The sequence below is a fragment of the Sarcophilus harrisii genome, chromosome 2 (assembly GCF_902635505.1).
Source record: "Sarcophilus harrisii chromosome 2, mSarHar1.11, whole genome shotgun sequence".
NCBI classification, from domain to species: Eukaryota; Metazoa; Chordata; class Mammalia; order Dasyuromorphia; family Dasyuridae; genus Sarcophilus; species Sarcophilus harrisii.
Genome location: NC_045427.1, coordinates 635,846,637 through 635,865,319, shown reverse-complemented (window position 1 = coordinate 635,865,319; position 18,683 = coordinate 635,846,637). Strand labels below are relative to the sequence as shown.

The following is an 18,683-nucleotide window of genomic DNA, read 5'->3' as shown; positions in this document are numbered from 1 at the left end:
ATCATAGAGATAGGATTCATAAATTGTTCTCACTCCACCTCAGCCCACATATCCAATTATATAACAAATTATACAGTCTCTAGGATCATAAACACTTTTCTCAACTGATCACTCTACTTCATGTTAATCACTCTATTTCAGATCCTTGTCCTCTACAATATTATGTACAATCCACACCAAATTGTTTCCTTGCTATCTTTCATCTCTCTTTCATTCTGTACTCAAGTACCAAAATGACTTTCCTAAAGTACTGGCCTGACCATATCATTCCCATCCTTCACAATCACCCATAACTGCATTTCACCTCTGACATTAAATAGAACTTGCTCTGTTTATTCATCTAAGGCCTTCATAATCTGATCCTAAGTACATTTGTAGACATTTTATTCATTACTTCTCTTCCTAGAGTTTCCAAGTAAGGCTTTTCTCAGTGTTGTTCATATATGACACTCTAGCTTTGACTAATTTATTATTGAAATGGCTGAATTCATTCCAGAAGTTTTCTCCTTCCTCATATGTGCATCTTAGAATCCTTTGTTCCCTTTGAGATTGAAAACATCTCTTTTTATGTGATATCTCTCCAAATATTCTTACTCCAGCCTGAGATAGGGTCCTATTTTACAAAATGCATTCTATTTATGTTGTATATTGGTTGTTTATACATATAAACACATGTAATATATATATATATATATATATATATATATATATTATATGTGTGTGTGTGTGTGTGTGTGTGTGTTCAGAGATACATAGATGTATTTCTGTGTTATGTGTGTGTACATGCATGGGTGCTCTATTTTCTTCAATAGTGTTTAAGTGGAGGACATGAACTGTTTCATTTTTGTCTTTGTACTGCCAAAGGCTAGCACAGTAGTTGGTATGTAGCAGGCATTTGATAGATAAGCTTACTAAATAAATGTCTTTTCATCATCAAAATCCTTTATACTTTCAAATTGTTAAATATTTGAAATAGTGTTTCCTTATACCAAGATAAGGTCCAAATTAATTGCTGGTTTAGTCATAAAAAATGATAATATAAGTAAATTAAGAACAGGAGATAGTCTATCTGTCAGATCTGTGGAGAAGGGAGGAATTTATGGCCAGAGAAGAACTGGGGAATATTATTAAATGCAAAATAGATAATTTTGATTGCATTAAATTAAAAAGGATTTACATAAACAAAGTCAATGCAGCTAAGAGTAGAAGTGAAGAGGAAAGCTGGAGAAAAATGTTTACAGCCAGTGTGACTAATAAAGGCCTCATTTCTAAACTATACAGAGAACTAACTCAAATTTATGAGAATTTATAAGAACTCATATTTATGAGAATACAAGTTCTCAATTGATAAATGCTCAAAGGATATAAACAGACAATTTTTAATTGGAAAAAAATTAAAGCCATTTCTAGTCAAATGAAAATATGCTCTAAATCACTACTGATTAGAGAAATACCACCTCACATCTCTCAGACTGGTTAAGAAGGCAGAAAATGAAAATGATAAATATTGGAGAGAATGTAGGAAAACTGGGACACCAATGCATTGTTGGTAGAGTTGTGAAATGATCCAACCATTCTGGAGAGCAATTTGGAACTAAGTCCACGGGGACTCTGGAGCTTTGCATGCCATTTGATCCAATGGTCTCACTGCTAGTTCTATATCTCAAGGAGATAATAGAGAAGCTAAGAGGATCTATATGTGTAGGAGTGTGTGTGACAGCTCATTTGTGGCAGGAAACTGGCAGTTGAGTGGATACCCATTGGTTGGGGAATGGTTGAACAGGTTATGGCATATGGAGGTAATGGAATGATGTTGATCTATGGGAAATAATGAATAGGCCAATTTCAGAGGAGCCTGGAGAGACCTGCATGAATTAATGCTGGGTGAGGTGGGCAGAGCCAAGAGAACATTGTACACAGTAGCAACAGGATTATGTGTTAATTGACCATGATGGACTTAATTCTTCTCATCAATGCAGTGATTCAGGGCAATTTCCATGGATTTAGGATGGAAAATGCCAATCACATCTAAGGAGAGAGCTTTGGAGACTAGATGTGGATCAAAGCATAGTGTTTTCACCTTTTGGTTTATTTATTTTTTTCTTTCTTGTGTTTTTTCCCCCTTTTGGTCTTATTTTTCCTGCACTGCAGGACAAATATGGAGATGTGTCTGTAAGGATTGCAAATATTTATCTTATGTCTAATTGCTTGCTGTTTTGGGAAGAGGGTAGAGGGAAAGGAAGAAGAGAAATTTGGACCACAAGGTTTAAGGAGATGAATTTTGAGGACTAAAAAAAAAGAAATAGTGTTTTATCAATGGAAATGCTACTGAATGAGATTTTTGCCACCTGCCTTACTGATGCCCCCTAAGGAACTCCCGGCCTCTCTATCTAGCCTGTAGGTAAACTCTCTTCTATATGTAGTTACTCCTATTAGAATGTAAAATATCTAAGCATAGAGACTTTCTTGCCTTTCTTTGAATTTTTCCAGTGTTTATCATAATTGCTTGCACATAGTAAGTGCTTAATAACTATTTTTTATTAATTTGTCTTTTAATAGATGTGGTCAAAAGACATCAAGCAATCTCCAAAAGAAGCAAGTAAAAGAATGTCCTAAAACAAATGTAATAGAAGAAGTAAAATAATTCTATAGTTTAACCTCATGACCAGCCAATTGGTAAAGATGACAAGATAAGAATACTCCACATTTCAGGAGCTGAAGAATGATGGAAACACAAATATGGAACTGGGAATTGGTTGAACCACTATGTTAAGGAAATGATTAAAGTGTCCTTACCCTCTGACATAGAAATTTCACTGGCAGGTATACTATATCTAAAGGAGATAACTGGCAAAAATTTCTTTTTGCTCCAAAATATTCATGTAAGCACATTTGGTCATAAAAAAATAACTGGGAAGCAAAATAGATACCAAATTAGGAATGATTAAACAAACTATCATCCATTAACAAAATGAAATGAATTAACAAGTATATTGCATACTGAGAATAGTAGGAAGATTTATATGAACTGATGCAAAATGAAGTAAGCAAAATCAAAAAATACCATACATACACAATATCTAGTGGAGTTGTCCTTCATTTTGAAGAGGACCAAAATAATATGAGTATATTTGAGAGCTGTGGATGATCAAGCCAATATGAGTTTGGAATGTTCTACCATGGATCAGGCACAAAAAGTAATCTAGGAAAGATTACATAAATTTGTGAATCTCACATTTCTTCAGAGCACAATATCAACAGAACATAAAAAAAAATAAAAATAAAGTGATAATAATCAAGTTTAGCTCCAAAGAAGATATATGAGGGAGTACCTTCATTCACTTATTTGCAGAGGTAGAAGACCATGTATTGGTATGAATGCATATGTCTGATTATTTGGATGTATAAAATGGTTTTATTGAACTTCTTTAACTGCTTCTTATTCTTTATTAAAAAGAAAAATTCTCTGGGTTGAGGCATTGCAATGGAAGTGTTTATAAACAAAAGAGAGGTAAAATTATATTTTAAAAGTAGGATTTCTTTTAGTATTTGAATGAATCAGGTTCTAAAAACTAAGCTCTTTCCCTAATACTTTAAGGACAATCACCCAGGAAATATGATAGTGACACAGAGAACAGCCCTCAAAGTGTAACAAAGGTTCTTTGACTTTAGGGTTCAAAATGAACATAGAGAGCACCTACTCCAAAACCTTCTTCTACATGGAGAAACTGAGATTTGACATAGCAGAGGTGAGTTTGCACCCACGACTTCAGACTATGACTACTTCCCTTTACTTTTTTTTTCTCATAGAATTACTCTCAGAAATCTCTCTCAAGAAACTCATCATCCACACTATTCCTTTGAATCAAAAACTAAATGAAATTTTCTATAAGATTAGTGAAGACTCAGATGAGGCACAGGAGGGAAACATGAAAAAACAAGGGATATAATAATAGAAATTTCCGTATCTTTTCTATATCTCTAAACACTTTCTTCTTTCAAGTTGAGGAAGTCAGTGAGGGAGTTGGGCTTATCTTCTCTCCTCCAAAGCAATACTATTAATGCCACTAATGTAACACATTATCAGTGTTTTCTCACAGGAAATGAATAAGTATTTGGAAGATGATTTTGAGAAACAATTTTATAAACTTTGCCAAGAACTATAGGGGTTAAAATGACTCATATTGCTTTCTTAAATAACATTTTTATAATAAATTTCTTAGAGAAAGTGGGACACTGAACGGGAGAAGGGTAGGAAGGCAGTAAAAGTCCCAGACAGATTCTTTTTTCCTCTTTTTAATAATATTTTATTTTTTCCCAATTACATGACAAGAACATTTTTTAGCACTCATTTTAACAAGATTTTGAATTCCAAATTTTTTTCCCTCTCTCCATCCCCTTTCCTAAAATAGGAGGCAATTTGATGTATGTTATAATCCTCTATCATGTAGAACATATTTCCATATTAGTTATAGTTGTAAATGAATAGATCAAAAGGGGGAAAAAACATGAAAAAGAATAGTAAAGTTTTTTTTAAAAAAGTATGCTTCCATCTGTATTCAAAGTCCATAAAATGTCCATCAATTCTTTATCTGGATGTGAATAGTATTTTTCTTCATGAGTTTCTTATACTTGTCTTGGATCATTTTTATGGCTGTGCAGAATTGAACCATTCATAGCCGATCAGCACACAATGTTACTGATGTTATGTATGACATTGTCCTTATTCTGCTCATTTTACTTTATATCAGTTCAACCAAGTCTTTCCAGTGTCTTTTGACATCTGCCTGTTTATCACGTCTTATTGCACAGTATTTTTCTATTATATTCATATACCATGGCTTGGTCAATCATTACTGAATTGATGGGCATCCCATTAATTTTCAATATTTTTCCAGTACAAAACAGGCCGCTAAAAATATTTTTGGATGTGTATATGCTTTTTACTTTTTAAAATGATTTCTTTGGGATATAGATCTAGTAGTTATAGTGTTGGATAGAATGATATGAATAGTTTGGTGGCCTGTTGGGCATAGTTCCAAATTGCTCTCCAGAATGACTGGATCAATTCACAACTCCACTAACAGTGCTTTAGTGTCCCAATTTCTCAATATAATCTTTAATATTTATCATTTACCTTTTTATTATATTATTCAATCTGATAAAAGTGAAATGGTATCTCAGAGTTGTGTTAATGTGTATTTCTCTAATTAAAAATGATTTAGAGTACTTCTTCATATGTCTGTAGATGACTTTGATTTCTTCAGGTGAAAACTGCCTACTCATATCCTTTGACCATTTATCAGTTATGATGGCTTATATTCTTGTAAATTTGATTCACTTTTCTACATATTTGAGAAATCAGGCCTCTATCAAAGAAACTTACTATAAAAACTGTTATCCAGCTTTCTGCTTTTCTTCTAATTTTGCTTGCATTGTTTTTGTTTTTGGTTATTGGGACAAAAGTTATTAAATTTAGCATAATCAAAATTAGCTATTTTACATTTCTTATTTCATCATAGATTTTTCCTACTCCATAACTTTGACAGGTAGACTCTTTGTTCTTTTTATTAGCTTATGATGTTATCCTTTATGTCTAAATCATGTCTAGGTTTACTTTTACTTTTTCTGTGATTAAAATTGTTGTCACTTTTTTTTTTTTACTTTAGCTGAAGCATAATAGATTTGGCTATAGTCCCTTATCTTTAGCTGTGTGAGTGTGTGTGTGTGTGTGTGTGTGTGTGTGTCTGTCCCCATGTTTGAAATGTGGTTTTTGTAAACAGCATATTGTAGGATTCTGGTTTTTGATCCACTCTGCTATCTGCTTGCATTTTATGGGAGAGTCCATCCTATTTACATTTACAATTATGATTACTAATGGTGCTTTCCCCCCTATCGTGTCTTTCCTCCTATTTATCCTCTCTTTTTTTTACCCTTACCCTCTTTGAGAGTACTGTGTTCTGTCTATTATTTCTCCTGGTCTGCCTTCTCTTTTGTCAGATTTTCCCCACTCCTCTTTGGTTAATCTCTTCTCTCCTACTTTTTTGTCAGGTAAGACATATTTATATATTCAACTGATTATATATATAATCCCCTCTTTAAGCCAACACTTATGAGAGTAAATATTAAGAGCTGCCCACATGCATCTATTCCGCTAAAGTAATAGGGGTCTTTTGTGCCATTTCATTTGAATTAATTACTCCATTCAATCTCTCTTCCATCTGTCCCCAATAAACTTCTCTTTCTCATTTGTTAATTTTTATGTCATTCCCTTAAAATTATCTTTTACCAGTAACCTCACTGTATGTATATTCATTCTACTTGAACCATTTTTGATAATTTTTAAAAGAATTATAAGTATCATTTTCTTATGTAGGGATAGAAATAGTTCAGTTCCACTAAATCCCTTGTTTCTTTTTTTTTTCTTTTTGCTTGTTTTTAAAAGGTTTACTTTGGGTCATGATATTGGAGATCAATTTTTTTTTTGTTGTTCAATTCTGGTCTTCTTATGAAAGGCTGATTTTTTTTTTATTTCAAATGAATGACTATTTTCTTCCTTGAAGTATTGTGTTTAATTTCATTGGACTGGTGATTCTTGGTTGTAGTCCTAACTCCTTTATCTTCCAGAATATTATGTTCTATGACCGTAGATTCTTTAATATCACAAGTGCTAAAGCCTGTTATCCTGCTTGTGGCTCCCCGATGTTTGAATTGTTTCTTTCTGGCCATTTGCAGTACAGTATTTTTCCTTGACCTAAAATTTCTGAAATTTGGCTTTAAGATTCCTTGGAGTTTTTATTTAGGTAACTCTCTCCTGAAGTGATTGGTGAATTCTTTCAAAACTCATTTTGCACTCTGGTTCCAAGATAACAGGGCATATTTTTTTAAATAATTTCTTGAAAGATACTGTCTAGGTCTTCCTTTTGATTATGGATTTGCTTTCCCTGATACTTACATATCTGTGTACTTACACAAATATATTAGAGGATTGAAGCTATTGGATCATGTCAAAAATTACAGAATTTTAGAGTTTTAAAGGAATCTAAGAGGTCATTTGGTGAAATCTTCAGTCTAAATAGAATGTTTTTTGGAAAATTCCCAAGAAATAGTCTTCCAGTCTTTGTTTGAAGACCTCCACTAGGAGAAAATTATCAACCCTCCAAATTAGCCCATTCCATCTATGAACAGTTGTACTTATCAGAAAGTCATTTGGGTGTTGGTTTATTCTACTTTAATTTGAGGAAGTTTTCTCTACCCCTTCAAATTAAGTTGAATCCTGTCTTTCTTAAATAGATATCATTCCACTAATCCTTTCTTAGCTCCCCAAGATGGAAAAGAAAAAAAATCTAACCCTTATTGCACATGATAGCCATTCAGAATTCTGAAGGTAGAAATGACAGCAACCAAACCAAGCCTTTCATCATGAAGTTAAACATGCTAGTTCCTTCAGTTGATTGTCAATGAACCTATACTAATAGTCCCTCTCTATAGGTCCTTCAGGTTGTCAATTCCAGGGCTGCAATGAGGCTTATATAAGGTAATGGATGACCTTTAGACTTTATAAACCTTAAAGGAATCTACAAAAAAAATTACAAATACAGGATGTTGTTGCTGTTGTTGTCTTCTTCTTGTTGTTGTTGTTGTAATGATTGTCATCCTATAGTCATCAGGCCTTGGTATGTTGATGATTTTATTCTCTGAACCTTCTACTGCCCTCCAATCGAGCTCAGTGTTTCCAGGGTAATATAGTAATGTGCTGGTATATGCATTATAACCCAACTCTCCAGAAAAAATAAACATAATTTTTAAGATAAATCTGCATTATTGACACTATCTTAAGTCTAGACAATAAAAAAGCTACAATGAATCAAAGCCTGATTCATAACAACTAGAAATTTCTGTAAATGTTCATAATAAAAATTAAGCAATCAGCTCTTTATTGCTGATACAAGCACAACCCTGCTCAATTCCCTCTATAATATGTAACAACAAGAACTAAACACAAGACTCCAGTTATGGTCTGACTATTATAATATATATGAGCTGTCATTCTGGACTTTGAACATCTCAATACAATCTAAAATAACAATAGCGACTGTGATGGATCTTGACTTGTTTTGAACTAATTGTTGACTTTTTAAATTTCTTAATAGATAAAAGAAAGCATAAAATGAAGTATAGAGCAGTGTAACCAGAACAAAGCCAGAAAATGCTGGTAGGATTAATAAAGGCATAGGAGGTAATACATCGGGGCTTGGTTCTTTCTCCTGTTTATCAGAATTATTTTACAAACTCCTATTCCCTTCCCACATGGAAGAAAAATTCACTCTTATTTTTAGCTTCTATATATCTGAGTGGTTACATTCCTTCTGGGGAGAGAATAATAAACACAGGTCCATCATGGGTACAACAGGCTTGCTGGTGGAAATTTTGGTTATAATTCCTTTCTTCTTGCGTGTTTCCCACCCACCTCTCATCTCTGTCTTTTGTTTCTATCAATATCACTAAAAGGCCATTTATTTTTATTCAGAGAATTGAAGTAGCTAATGAAATTCTTGAGAAATATTCCATGGAATAATTCTATATAAAGCAATAAATGAAATTAGAAAGACAAGAATTCAAATCCTCCCTCACATACTTACTTGGATATTTTCCTAGGCAAATCTCTTAATTTGTCAACCTTGGTTAGCTTATCTAGTGGATATAACTATAGTGCGTGTCTTTTGACATTGTTGTAAGGATTAAATGAGATAATCATATACAAACATTTAATAATATACAAATATTATACATAAATAATGTACAAATGCTTATTATTAATAATTATTACCATTAAAGGCAAGCAGTAGCTACAAAAAGGCAGTTTGGCCACCTCATCAAGAACAGCCCTGCCAAATGAAAAGTGCTTCTTATTTTTGATGAGGTTACCAAATTGGAAAATGAGAACAACACTAGATATAGCTTACCTGAGTTTCCTCAAAGCATTTGATAAAATTACTCAGAGTTTTAGTGTTGACATACATAGAGATTTGGACAGGGAGATGATTTCAGAACTATTGAATGTATGGCTTCATAGAAAAGTTGATAATAAATCAATTTCAACAAGAAAGAGACCATGTTCTCTCCAGGGGAGAATTCCAGGGATGTGTTTCTGGTCCTCTGCTGTCTAACATTTATGTCAGTGATGTGACTGAGAGCTCAGATATTATCCTCATCATATTTGAATACAGGATACACTGGAGAACAGAGTTGGGATCCAAAGAACCCTTGATAGATTAGAATATGGGGTTGAGTCTAATGAAGAGAAATTCATGAGGTTTAAATAATGAATTATGAGTTCAAGAAATCGGCTTCCTAAGTACGGATTGAAGGAACATTTTAGAAAGTGGCTTGGGTGGTTTTGTTTTCCTATTGCTTTTATATTTAAAGTTGAAGGGATTATACTGTACTAAAAACTCAATATGAATCATCAGTGTGATAAAACAGCAAAATGCTTATATGAACTTGGGCTACATTAAGAAAACATAGCTTATGGAACTATGGTAATGACAATCCCTTTGGCCTTGGCCCTATTCATATAACATGTGGAAGACTGTGTTCAATCGTGTGGGTGAATAATTGGAACAATTTAAGGAAACCATTGATTATCTGGAGCATTTCCAGAGATTGGCAACAAGGATAGCACAGGTTTTAAGTACATGTCATTCAAAGGCATTCAGGATGTCAATCTTGGACAGGTAAGCACTCTCAGGAAAGATATGACTTCCCCCCCCCCCCCGATATTGGAAGGTCTTTCATATGAAAGAAAGACCAGTCTTATTCTACTGCTTGCTCTTAGAAGGTAAAGCCAGGAGAGAGAGTTGCAAGTTCAAAAGGCTGCATGTGGTAATGGACAGAGATCTGGTCTTAACGGAATACTTCTGTAATGGTAATCAAATCATTTAATCTTTCTGATCCTCAGTTTCATGCTTTGTAAAATGGAAATGTTGGACTAGATAACATGAGGTCCTTTCCAAGACCTCTAAATCTGTGATACTTAAACCTTGCAATCCAAAAGGCAAATATAGCCTTGATGCTAGAAGGAGTGGGGTGGAGTGGTCAACTTCCTAACAATTCCAAATGTCCAAAACTGGAATAGGTAACGTTAAGTTGAGGTTCCTCTTCATTGAAGAAAATACAGCAGAGGTCAGATAGCTACTTGTCTTGTATCTTATAAAGATGATTTATTTTATGTGGGTATTGACTGGGATGACTGTAGAGACCCCTTCACACTCTAATTAGAAGATTCTCCATCTTGATGTTGTTATGCTGCTAAGACTAGTGACATGATAAATAGCTTAAAATAAATTACTTGATTTTTTTTTGAGATAACTAAACCACATGAGGCAACATGATGTGAAGGGTAATAGTCAAGAAAACTTGGGTTTGATCTCTGCTTCATATACTGATTAATTCTGAGACTCTGGGTCAGCCATTTATCCTTTATAGACTTCAGTTTGTTCTGTCCCCAAATTCTCTTCCAACTTTAAATCTGTAACCTTGGGACTATTTTCTTTTAGGTCAAAAGCAAAAGAGAAATGTTTTGGCTACACATATGTGATCTATTTTCCCTACCATCCTCATCTCCTCTCACCCCCTATTCTCTTCTCTCACCTGTCTACGCAGGTCTCGAGTCTTTTTGCACATGTTATCTATTGCGACATTCAGGGCATTGCTCCTTTCCTTCTTCCCAGCCTGTAAGAAAACATAAAATGAAAAACTGTCATCAGAAACCAAATCTAATTGCTATCTTGTGTTAGCAATTTGTTTTCTCCCATCCCCACCTCATCCTATCCGTAGCAAATAACAGCTTGGCATTTCAAGAACAGGTTTTCAACCCACTACCATGTTTCCTAAGAGATATGAAGATCTTTCTTAAGAGAAGAAGAATTGTGATTAATGGCCACACTGGTTGGTCCTTTGAGGGGTTATGGTGGCTGCAACAGTGCCAGGGTCCATTCAACCAGACATCAGACCCAACAAGATCTATATAGAATGCTACTCCAAAGCTCCCAGCATGCCAGCTTGTTACCCACTAAGCAGAGCAATTAGCTTAAAAGCACCGGAGGCCCCATTTGTCAACTTCTGTGGGAGTTTCTGAAAGGAGTAATTTTAATCGGGCATTGCGCAAAGGATGCCGAGACATATTGGAGCTTTGTTGAACACCAAGTAAAATATGCAGTGTGAACCTTGACCATGGATGCGGTTGACAAGATTCCAAGAACAAATTGTTTCTAGGGACAAAATAAAACAGTCTCTGTGCTTCTCCAGACAACCTGAAGGCTACCTCTCTCTTCTGCTTCTGTGAAAATAGGACTCAGTACAGATTCATGAGAAGTGAGTTTGAATTCTGGCTTTACCATATGCTACCTAGGGGAACCTGGACAAAATTTCCTTGCTGTGTATCATGTCATCTGATTACAAAATGAAGGAATTTCATGGTATGGCTTTGGAATTACCTTTCCATTCTTGTTCCAAATGAATCCAAAAGTCATTTAGAGTTAAAAAGAAATTAGGTACCATTCTAGGAGTTTAAGAAACAAATAGCAAAAAATAAAAATAGGCCCTGCCAGTTTTAATGGATTGGAAAAGAAGGAGGCTTTGCCCTTGTTCTTCATGTAGACTACAGTTATTCCTTCTACATCACAGGGATTAGGGGTGAAGAGTCACCCATAATCTGGAAAATCTAGAATTTTGAGTCCTCTCTTTATACCAAAGAAGTCTAAACCATTTCAGAGTTTTTAAACTTTTTTGGTTTCTGCTAACCTTCATGAATCATCTGCAGCTTCTGTAAAATTACCAAAAAGTTCCCACTTTGTTTCTTGTGCCAATGAGTGGATATATTGAAACACAAATAGAGAAAGTTATAATGTAGAGGAAATAACTTTATTTGTGCCCAACTTGTGATAGAGCCTTTCAAGCTCATATTGGTCTGGCCAGTCACTGTGAGACACATTCTACCTTGACCCCTGACCACAACAAAGTGATGTCATTCTTGGTCCTCTTTGAGAACAGAGGACAACAACCAGACACTAATTGATTCCCAAAGTCTCTTCAGTCTCTAGATGTTTGATATCACTTCCAATCAAAAGAATTTGTTAGTTTACTTATTGTTTTCTCTCATTTTGTTTTTAATTTAAATCTTGAAGAATAACCTTGGTCCATATTTGTGTGTGTGTGTGCATTTAAGTTTTCTGAACAAATACTGAATCAAAACGAAACCATTTTCTGGTGATATTTAGCATAAAACAGATGGAAATGACCATTACATGATTCATTTCTTTGAAAATAGCTGCTCTTTAAATTAATAAGCTGAGAATGGTCCTTGGGAAGAGACCTTGAAAGTAAGAAAGCAAAATTTAAGGAGCCAAGGAATTGGTCATTTAAAGAGTATATGCCTTTTTAAGGGAACAGGAAGAATTCATTCCAAGTTTCAAGAAAAGATTTCTTTTTTTCCCAAGAGACTTCTCAGGAATCATATAATCTAATCCCCACTTTTAACATGTGGAAATTGAGGCTTAGAGAGGCTTAAGTTTATACAGCCAGACTGGAGTCAGGATTTGAACCCACTATTTTCAATGGCAAAGCTATCCATGAAACTACTGTTGAAACTAGAAAACCTAAATTCAATTCCTATCTTTTACTTGGATATAGACATCAATTTTAAAGGTTCCTTAGAAAGCAAATCTAACCCTCTCCTAGATAGATGGAGAGAAGGAGAAAGGGGGAATAATACCTAAGGTCACATAGATTATAAGGAGCAAAGCTAAAATTTGAACCCAGGTCTCTAACTCCAAATTGATTTTTCCCTTTTGTCTTATCACCTTGGAATAAATGACTCAATTTTGAAGCTTATTTCACCTCCCTAGAGCTCAGTTTCATTATCTAGTACAAGAGGGGGATGGGAGAGATGATGTTCATAGGTCTCTCTAGCAACAAATCCAATCAGAGAGATGACATTCATAGGTCTCTCTAATGACAAATCCAATTGGAGAGATGATATTCATGTATCTCTCTAGCTCCAAATTCATTGGGGGAAGGATGAAAAAGCATCTTTTATATATCTAGCCTAATGTTCTTATATCTACCATAAAGTCATTTAAAGAGGGTTACAGCTGGAAGCTGGGATTGAAGGTACAACCAAAGACTGGATCAGAGACAAAGGACAAAGGGAAACTCCTCTCCATTCCCCACCAGCTCCACTCTTTGGGTTCCATCATCATCATCCACCCTCACCACCTCAAGGAAAAAAAAAACTCATCACCAAGAAATGTATCATCACAAATATTGGTATTCATGCCTCATTAGTACCCTCATTTGCCTCTTCTCTAACTAAGGAAATGGAGGGAAAAACAAAAAACTTAGTTTTTAAATCTCTATTTAGAGAAGCCTCAGAAGTCCAATCAACTTTTCATTTCCCAGCAGACAATAGTCTTTGAAATCAATTCTACTATCATCATGGCCCTGTGTTGGTAATCTCCTCTATACCCTGCCTTTTCCAGCTTTTTCAGTCTTGTCCCCCACACCTTTCCTGCATAAGGGTCTTTCTTAAATGAGGCTGATGGGATAATTTATTTAAGTTGGGAAGGTATTTTAGAAGTGATTTAGTATAACACCCATCATTTACATCTGGGGAAACTGAGTCCACACAAAAAATCAGTAACAGAGGTGGGATTCAAACTTTAGTCTCAGCTCAAAATCCAACATTTTTTTTCTGCTTTGTCAAGATTCCTATGCAGTAGATTCAACTAAATTACATACCCTATCATTGAAAGACTATTCTCTTCATAGGATAGATCACATGATTAGGGGAAAAGGTTGATGCTCTTGGGGACCCACAGTGCTATAATTTTAAATTCTACCTCTAATGGTTATTATTGGTGTGACCCTGAGTAAGTCATTGCAACTTTCAAAATATTTCATAATGCTTTTACAGGGCTCCTTGTCAAAAAGGGACAACTGAGGTAGACCTGTGATAGTGCAGGTGAGAGGGCCTCTGTCATAAGCGGCCAGAAATATCTCAGTGGAACTCTCTGATATACAGATTTACAGTTACTAAAGCCATTTAAATCTTGCTCCCAGAAATGAAAAGAGTGCTCTTTATGTTCACAAATTTAATTCTGGAAAGAATCTGAGAGGTTATTATTATCCAATTAAGGAAACTGAGGTTCATCGAGATAAAGTACCTTGCCCAAAGTCACACAGGTACTGAGCAAGAAAGCCAGATTCCAATCCAAAGCTTCTGAGTCTGAATCTACTGCCCTATCCATTATATCATACTACCTCTGCTTTACTTTAGTGCTATCCTGTTCTTTCCAAAGCAGGGACAAAAGAATAAAGGTCTGCCTGAAAAGGAACACAAGGAACCCTTAGGGTCACAAGCACACCTAGCAATTGCTCAGAAGAAATTGATGTCAGTCTTGCAAGCTCTCCTATTTTTAGCACACTTGGTATCTTCTGCACTGAGATTCATCAATACTGTTCAAAGTTGGCAGTGTTATTAGATGTGGCAGTGTTGACCCAAGGTGGCAACTTGAAAAGATTCAATAAGGGCTCTAAAGATGATTTTCCAGTTTTTATATTCAGGCCTTAGCCTGGGTCCAAGGCTCTTTAGAGAGCTGGGGACATTTTCATTTTAAACTTTGGCTCTTCACACAGGGCTCATTTGTTTCTTCCTTCCCATATCCCTCCTCTTTTCATTCATTTTTTAGCCCTCTATCCTTTGCTTTTTTCCCTCCTTGGCTTGTTCAGAATTCAGTTACCAGGTCCCTTTCCCCTTCATTTTACATAACACCATATGGTGGAAAGAACAAAGGCTCCAAAGGGCCCAAAGCCCAAATCTGTTCTCTAACACTTATTATACATGTGACAGTGACAGTCACTTTTAAAAACCCCTGTTCTCAGTTTCCTCAATAAGCCACCAACATTGCACCATTTATTATAATCTATCATATACCAGGACCTGTGCTCATCTTGAAAATGGGTAGTGCCAGAAGTTCCTTCCAGGTCAAGATTTCTTAGTCTCTAATTCAATTCAATTCAACACTCATTTATTAAGCTCCAACTAGATGTCAGCCACTAGTTGTAGGTAGGGATAACACAGAAAAATGGAACAAACCTTGCTCTTGGGGGATTACAATCAAATGAAATGAAATGACAGGAGGAATAGTCATTTCTTAAAATCCTTCAACATTTAGTTGACAACATTCATTTATAAAACATTTTTAGTTTACAAATTATTTTATATAATGTCCTTTGATCCCCAGAATATCTACGTGAGAAAAGACTTACTACTATTCTCATTTTACATAATAGGAAACTGAGGCAGAAAGCGATGACATTCAAATTGCATCTCTGACACTTCCAAGCTATGTGACTCTAGGCAAATTCTTTAATTTGTTTGGAGTCCAATTTCCTCATTTGCAAAATCATGGGCTTGTACTTGATAACCTTCAAGATCCTTTTGTAGATCTAAGCATATGATTTTATAATCTTAAATCACAGGATTTCATCTTTAGACTAATAAAATCATAGAATTTATGGACAAGAAGGGACCTGATAGACTTCCTTTTTCAAGTCTGGGAAATATTTATAAATGCTTTAAAATATGGTCCAATGAATAGATTGCTGAACCTGGAGTCAGGAAGGTCTGAATTCAGCTGGTGCTGGAGACACTAGCTAAGTGACACTGAATAAAGTCCAAATCTATACCCCTGCCCACCTCACATGATAATAGTGAGAAAAGTCAGTTCAGTTCATTTCTATCCAAGATACATTTACCATGTTCCTGTTATGTTCAGGCTACCATGCTACGCATGAAGAAGTAGACAGGAAATTAAGTAATCAATGAACAAGCATTTATTAAGCACCTACTGTATTTCAGGTACTATATTATACCTGTCTCAGAAAGCTCGTATTTCACTGAGAAAAGCATACATGTTCATAGTGAGCAAATTCAAAATGATTTCAGGAGAGGAAAGGGGGAAGAGGAAGTCAGGACAGGTCTCATGTAAGATTTAGTATTTGAGCTTTGTAAAAAGCTCGGGCGTCTCATGGGTGTCGACAATTACAGGCCTGAAGATGATGAGAGCCATTATTATAAATAATATATTTATATTATAATAATATCTTATAAATAATAGCTCTCTCCATAAATACCAGCTATTATTATGTTGATGATTCAAAGAAAAGGCCTCATTCTGTGAAAGAACCAAAACAGTATAAGAAAAACAAAATGTTACTATTTCTTGTCCTGAAAATGTGTTGACAGGTATGAGGTTCTTTTTGACTGGAAAAGAAACAACGGAGAGAGATGTTTCAAATGAGGAATATGTTTTCCAAGACTCTCAGAAGGACATCAAAGACCTGAATACCAAAGGGCAAGCATTTAACACCCAGGAAAATGTATTCAAGTGATAGTCAAATTTTAAAAATGCTATAGAAGCTAAGGAGCATCTTGTACTGAAGTTAAACTTAACCAGCTGGAGTTGTTTCTTTCTCTTTTTTTGAAAATAACATCCTATCCAACCTTTCAGAATGACACATTTGCCTTTTAGGAGGAAATCTACATTTCATCATAAAGAGAGAACACAATGTCCTTGAGTTTATTTCTTCTCCACAGAAACAGTCTGGGTTTTTCAGTACCTGATGCTTAGTACATGACAAAAGCAAAGATTCAGCAAATGTTGGGGATTTTGGTTTTTGTTGATGTTGTTCTTGTTCTCAGGAATCTATCGATATACAAACATGAAAAATTAAGCCTTTGGTTCCAGAGTAGTGTATACCCTGTTAGGAAAACATGTGAATATGGTACCATTAAAATCCTGGTTCTCCATCCCCCACTACGTGAAAGGATTTGTGAAATAGCTCTTCTCAAAATTTAATACCCATCCACACGCTGGCAAAATTATGCCTTTAAGAAAATATTAAGCTCTGGGACCTACAGTTCAGGATAGGCACTGAAGTGGGAAACTTTCAGAGAAGGACAGAGCTTCTGGGAATAAGGAGAGTCCACTGTAATGTTTTAGCAAGACTACCAACTGGAATCTTGAGTTCAGCTCTGTATATTTCACTTTAAGTATGATATTAATAAACTTTTAAGTATTTCTTGGGGAATTTTGTGCTTTCCACTAAGAGAACATTTAGTAAATACCCTTTGACCTCTGTGTCTAGTTTATCCTCAAGCTAAAGATTGTGATGTTAGAATATGAGCTTTTTTTGAATATTGCAGATTTCATTTACTATATTTTTGTCTCCCGTGTTCAGTGCAATGTTTGGTATAAAGGAGGTACTAAAAAGGACAGCTAGTTGGCACAGTGCACAGAATGTCAAGCCTGGAGTCAGGAAGATTCATCTCTGTTCATTCAAATCTGCCTCAACATTTAGTAGTGGTGTGACCCTGGGCAAGTCACCATATTCTGTTACCTCAGTTTCTTCATGTGTAAAATGAACTGAAGAAGGAATGATAAACCATTTCAGCATCTCTCCCAATATAACACCAAGTGATATCATGAAGAATCAGACATGACTGAGCAACAAAAATCTCAACTTGGGAGATGACTTCCTGGCTAGGGGCAGCTAGATAAAGCAGTAATCAGAATGACAGGCATGGAATCAGGAATTCTAGTCTTAACAGTTTAAATCTAGTTTCAAAAACTTACTAGCCATGTGATCCTGGCAAATCACATAACCCTGTTTGCCTCAGTTTCTACATGAGCAAGAGAAGGAAATGGCAAGGTACTCTAGTATCATATTTGCCAATATAATCCCAATAGGGTCACAAGGAGTCAGACAAGACTGAAAAACAACAAAGGTATTCAATAATTGTTTGTTGGTTGACTGATGAAAGAACTGGAACAAGTAGAGAAGGACCAGGATGATAATGAACCTGTCTGAGCATTATGAAAAGAAGGTGAAAAAATTAGACTTTTTAACTAGAAAAGGTGAGGCAAGTCAGGAGAGCTATTATAAAGAGATGTTTCCAAAATGAGGCATTAGATTTAGAGTCCTGAAGTCACAAATTTATATGTAGTACTAAGAAAAAACACAGAAAGCATCCAGTGCAACCTTCTCATTTTATTTATCAGGAAAGTGAGACCCTGGGAATTTAAATAGATGATCTATGGCCACAGAGCTAAATTCTGTCAGAGTCAACATTTAATTCCTAGTCCTGACTCTGTTTGGCCATCTAGTCACTAAACCGCATTACGTACCTCTCTACTATTTGTCTATTTCCTTCTAGAAGGAAGAACTGGAAGCAATGGACAGAAATCATAAAGATAGAGATTTAGGATTGATATAAGGGCAAACTCACAGGGTTCAACAAAAATAGCTGGGCTCTCTCTCTCTCTGTTATTTTTTTTTTTTTGGAAACAGACCTAGTTGTGGTCTTGATGGATCAAATGGTACAAGCAGTTTCATAACTTTTGGGGCAGTATTCCAGATTGCCCTCCAAAATGATTGGATCAGTTCATAACTCCACCAACAATGAATTAGTGTCCCAGTTTTTCCATATCCTCTCCAAAATGTGTCACTTTCCTCTTCTTTCATTTAGTCCATCACCCTTTGGATGAAGTTGACCTTTTACTCTATGATATGTTGCATAGCACATCCATGTTTACATACAGATTAGACAATAAGAATAG

The 18,683-nt window shown here is 35.3% G+C and overlaps 1 protein-coding gene across 2 annotated transcripts in view; it reads right to left on the bottom strand.

Annotated features, from left to right (window-relative positions):
• CTNNA3 (catenin alpha 3) overlaps positions 1 to 18,683 on the bottom strand; it is a 1,956,715-nt gene that overhangs the window by 967,214 nt on the left and 970,818 nt on the right. For both annotated transcript variants that reach the window (XM_031949475.1, XM_031949474.1), the window contains exon 8: positions 10,654 to 10,734. In XM_031949475.1, the coding sequence (XP_031805335.1) occupies positions 10,654 to 10,734 (81 nt within the window). The remainder of the gene's footprint in view (positions 1 to 10,653; positions 10,735 to 18,683) is intronic.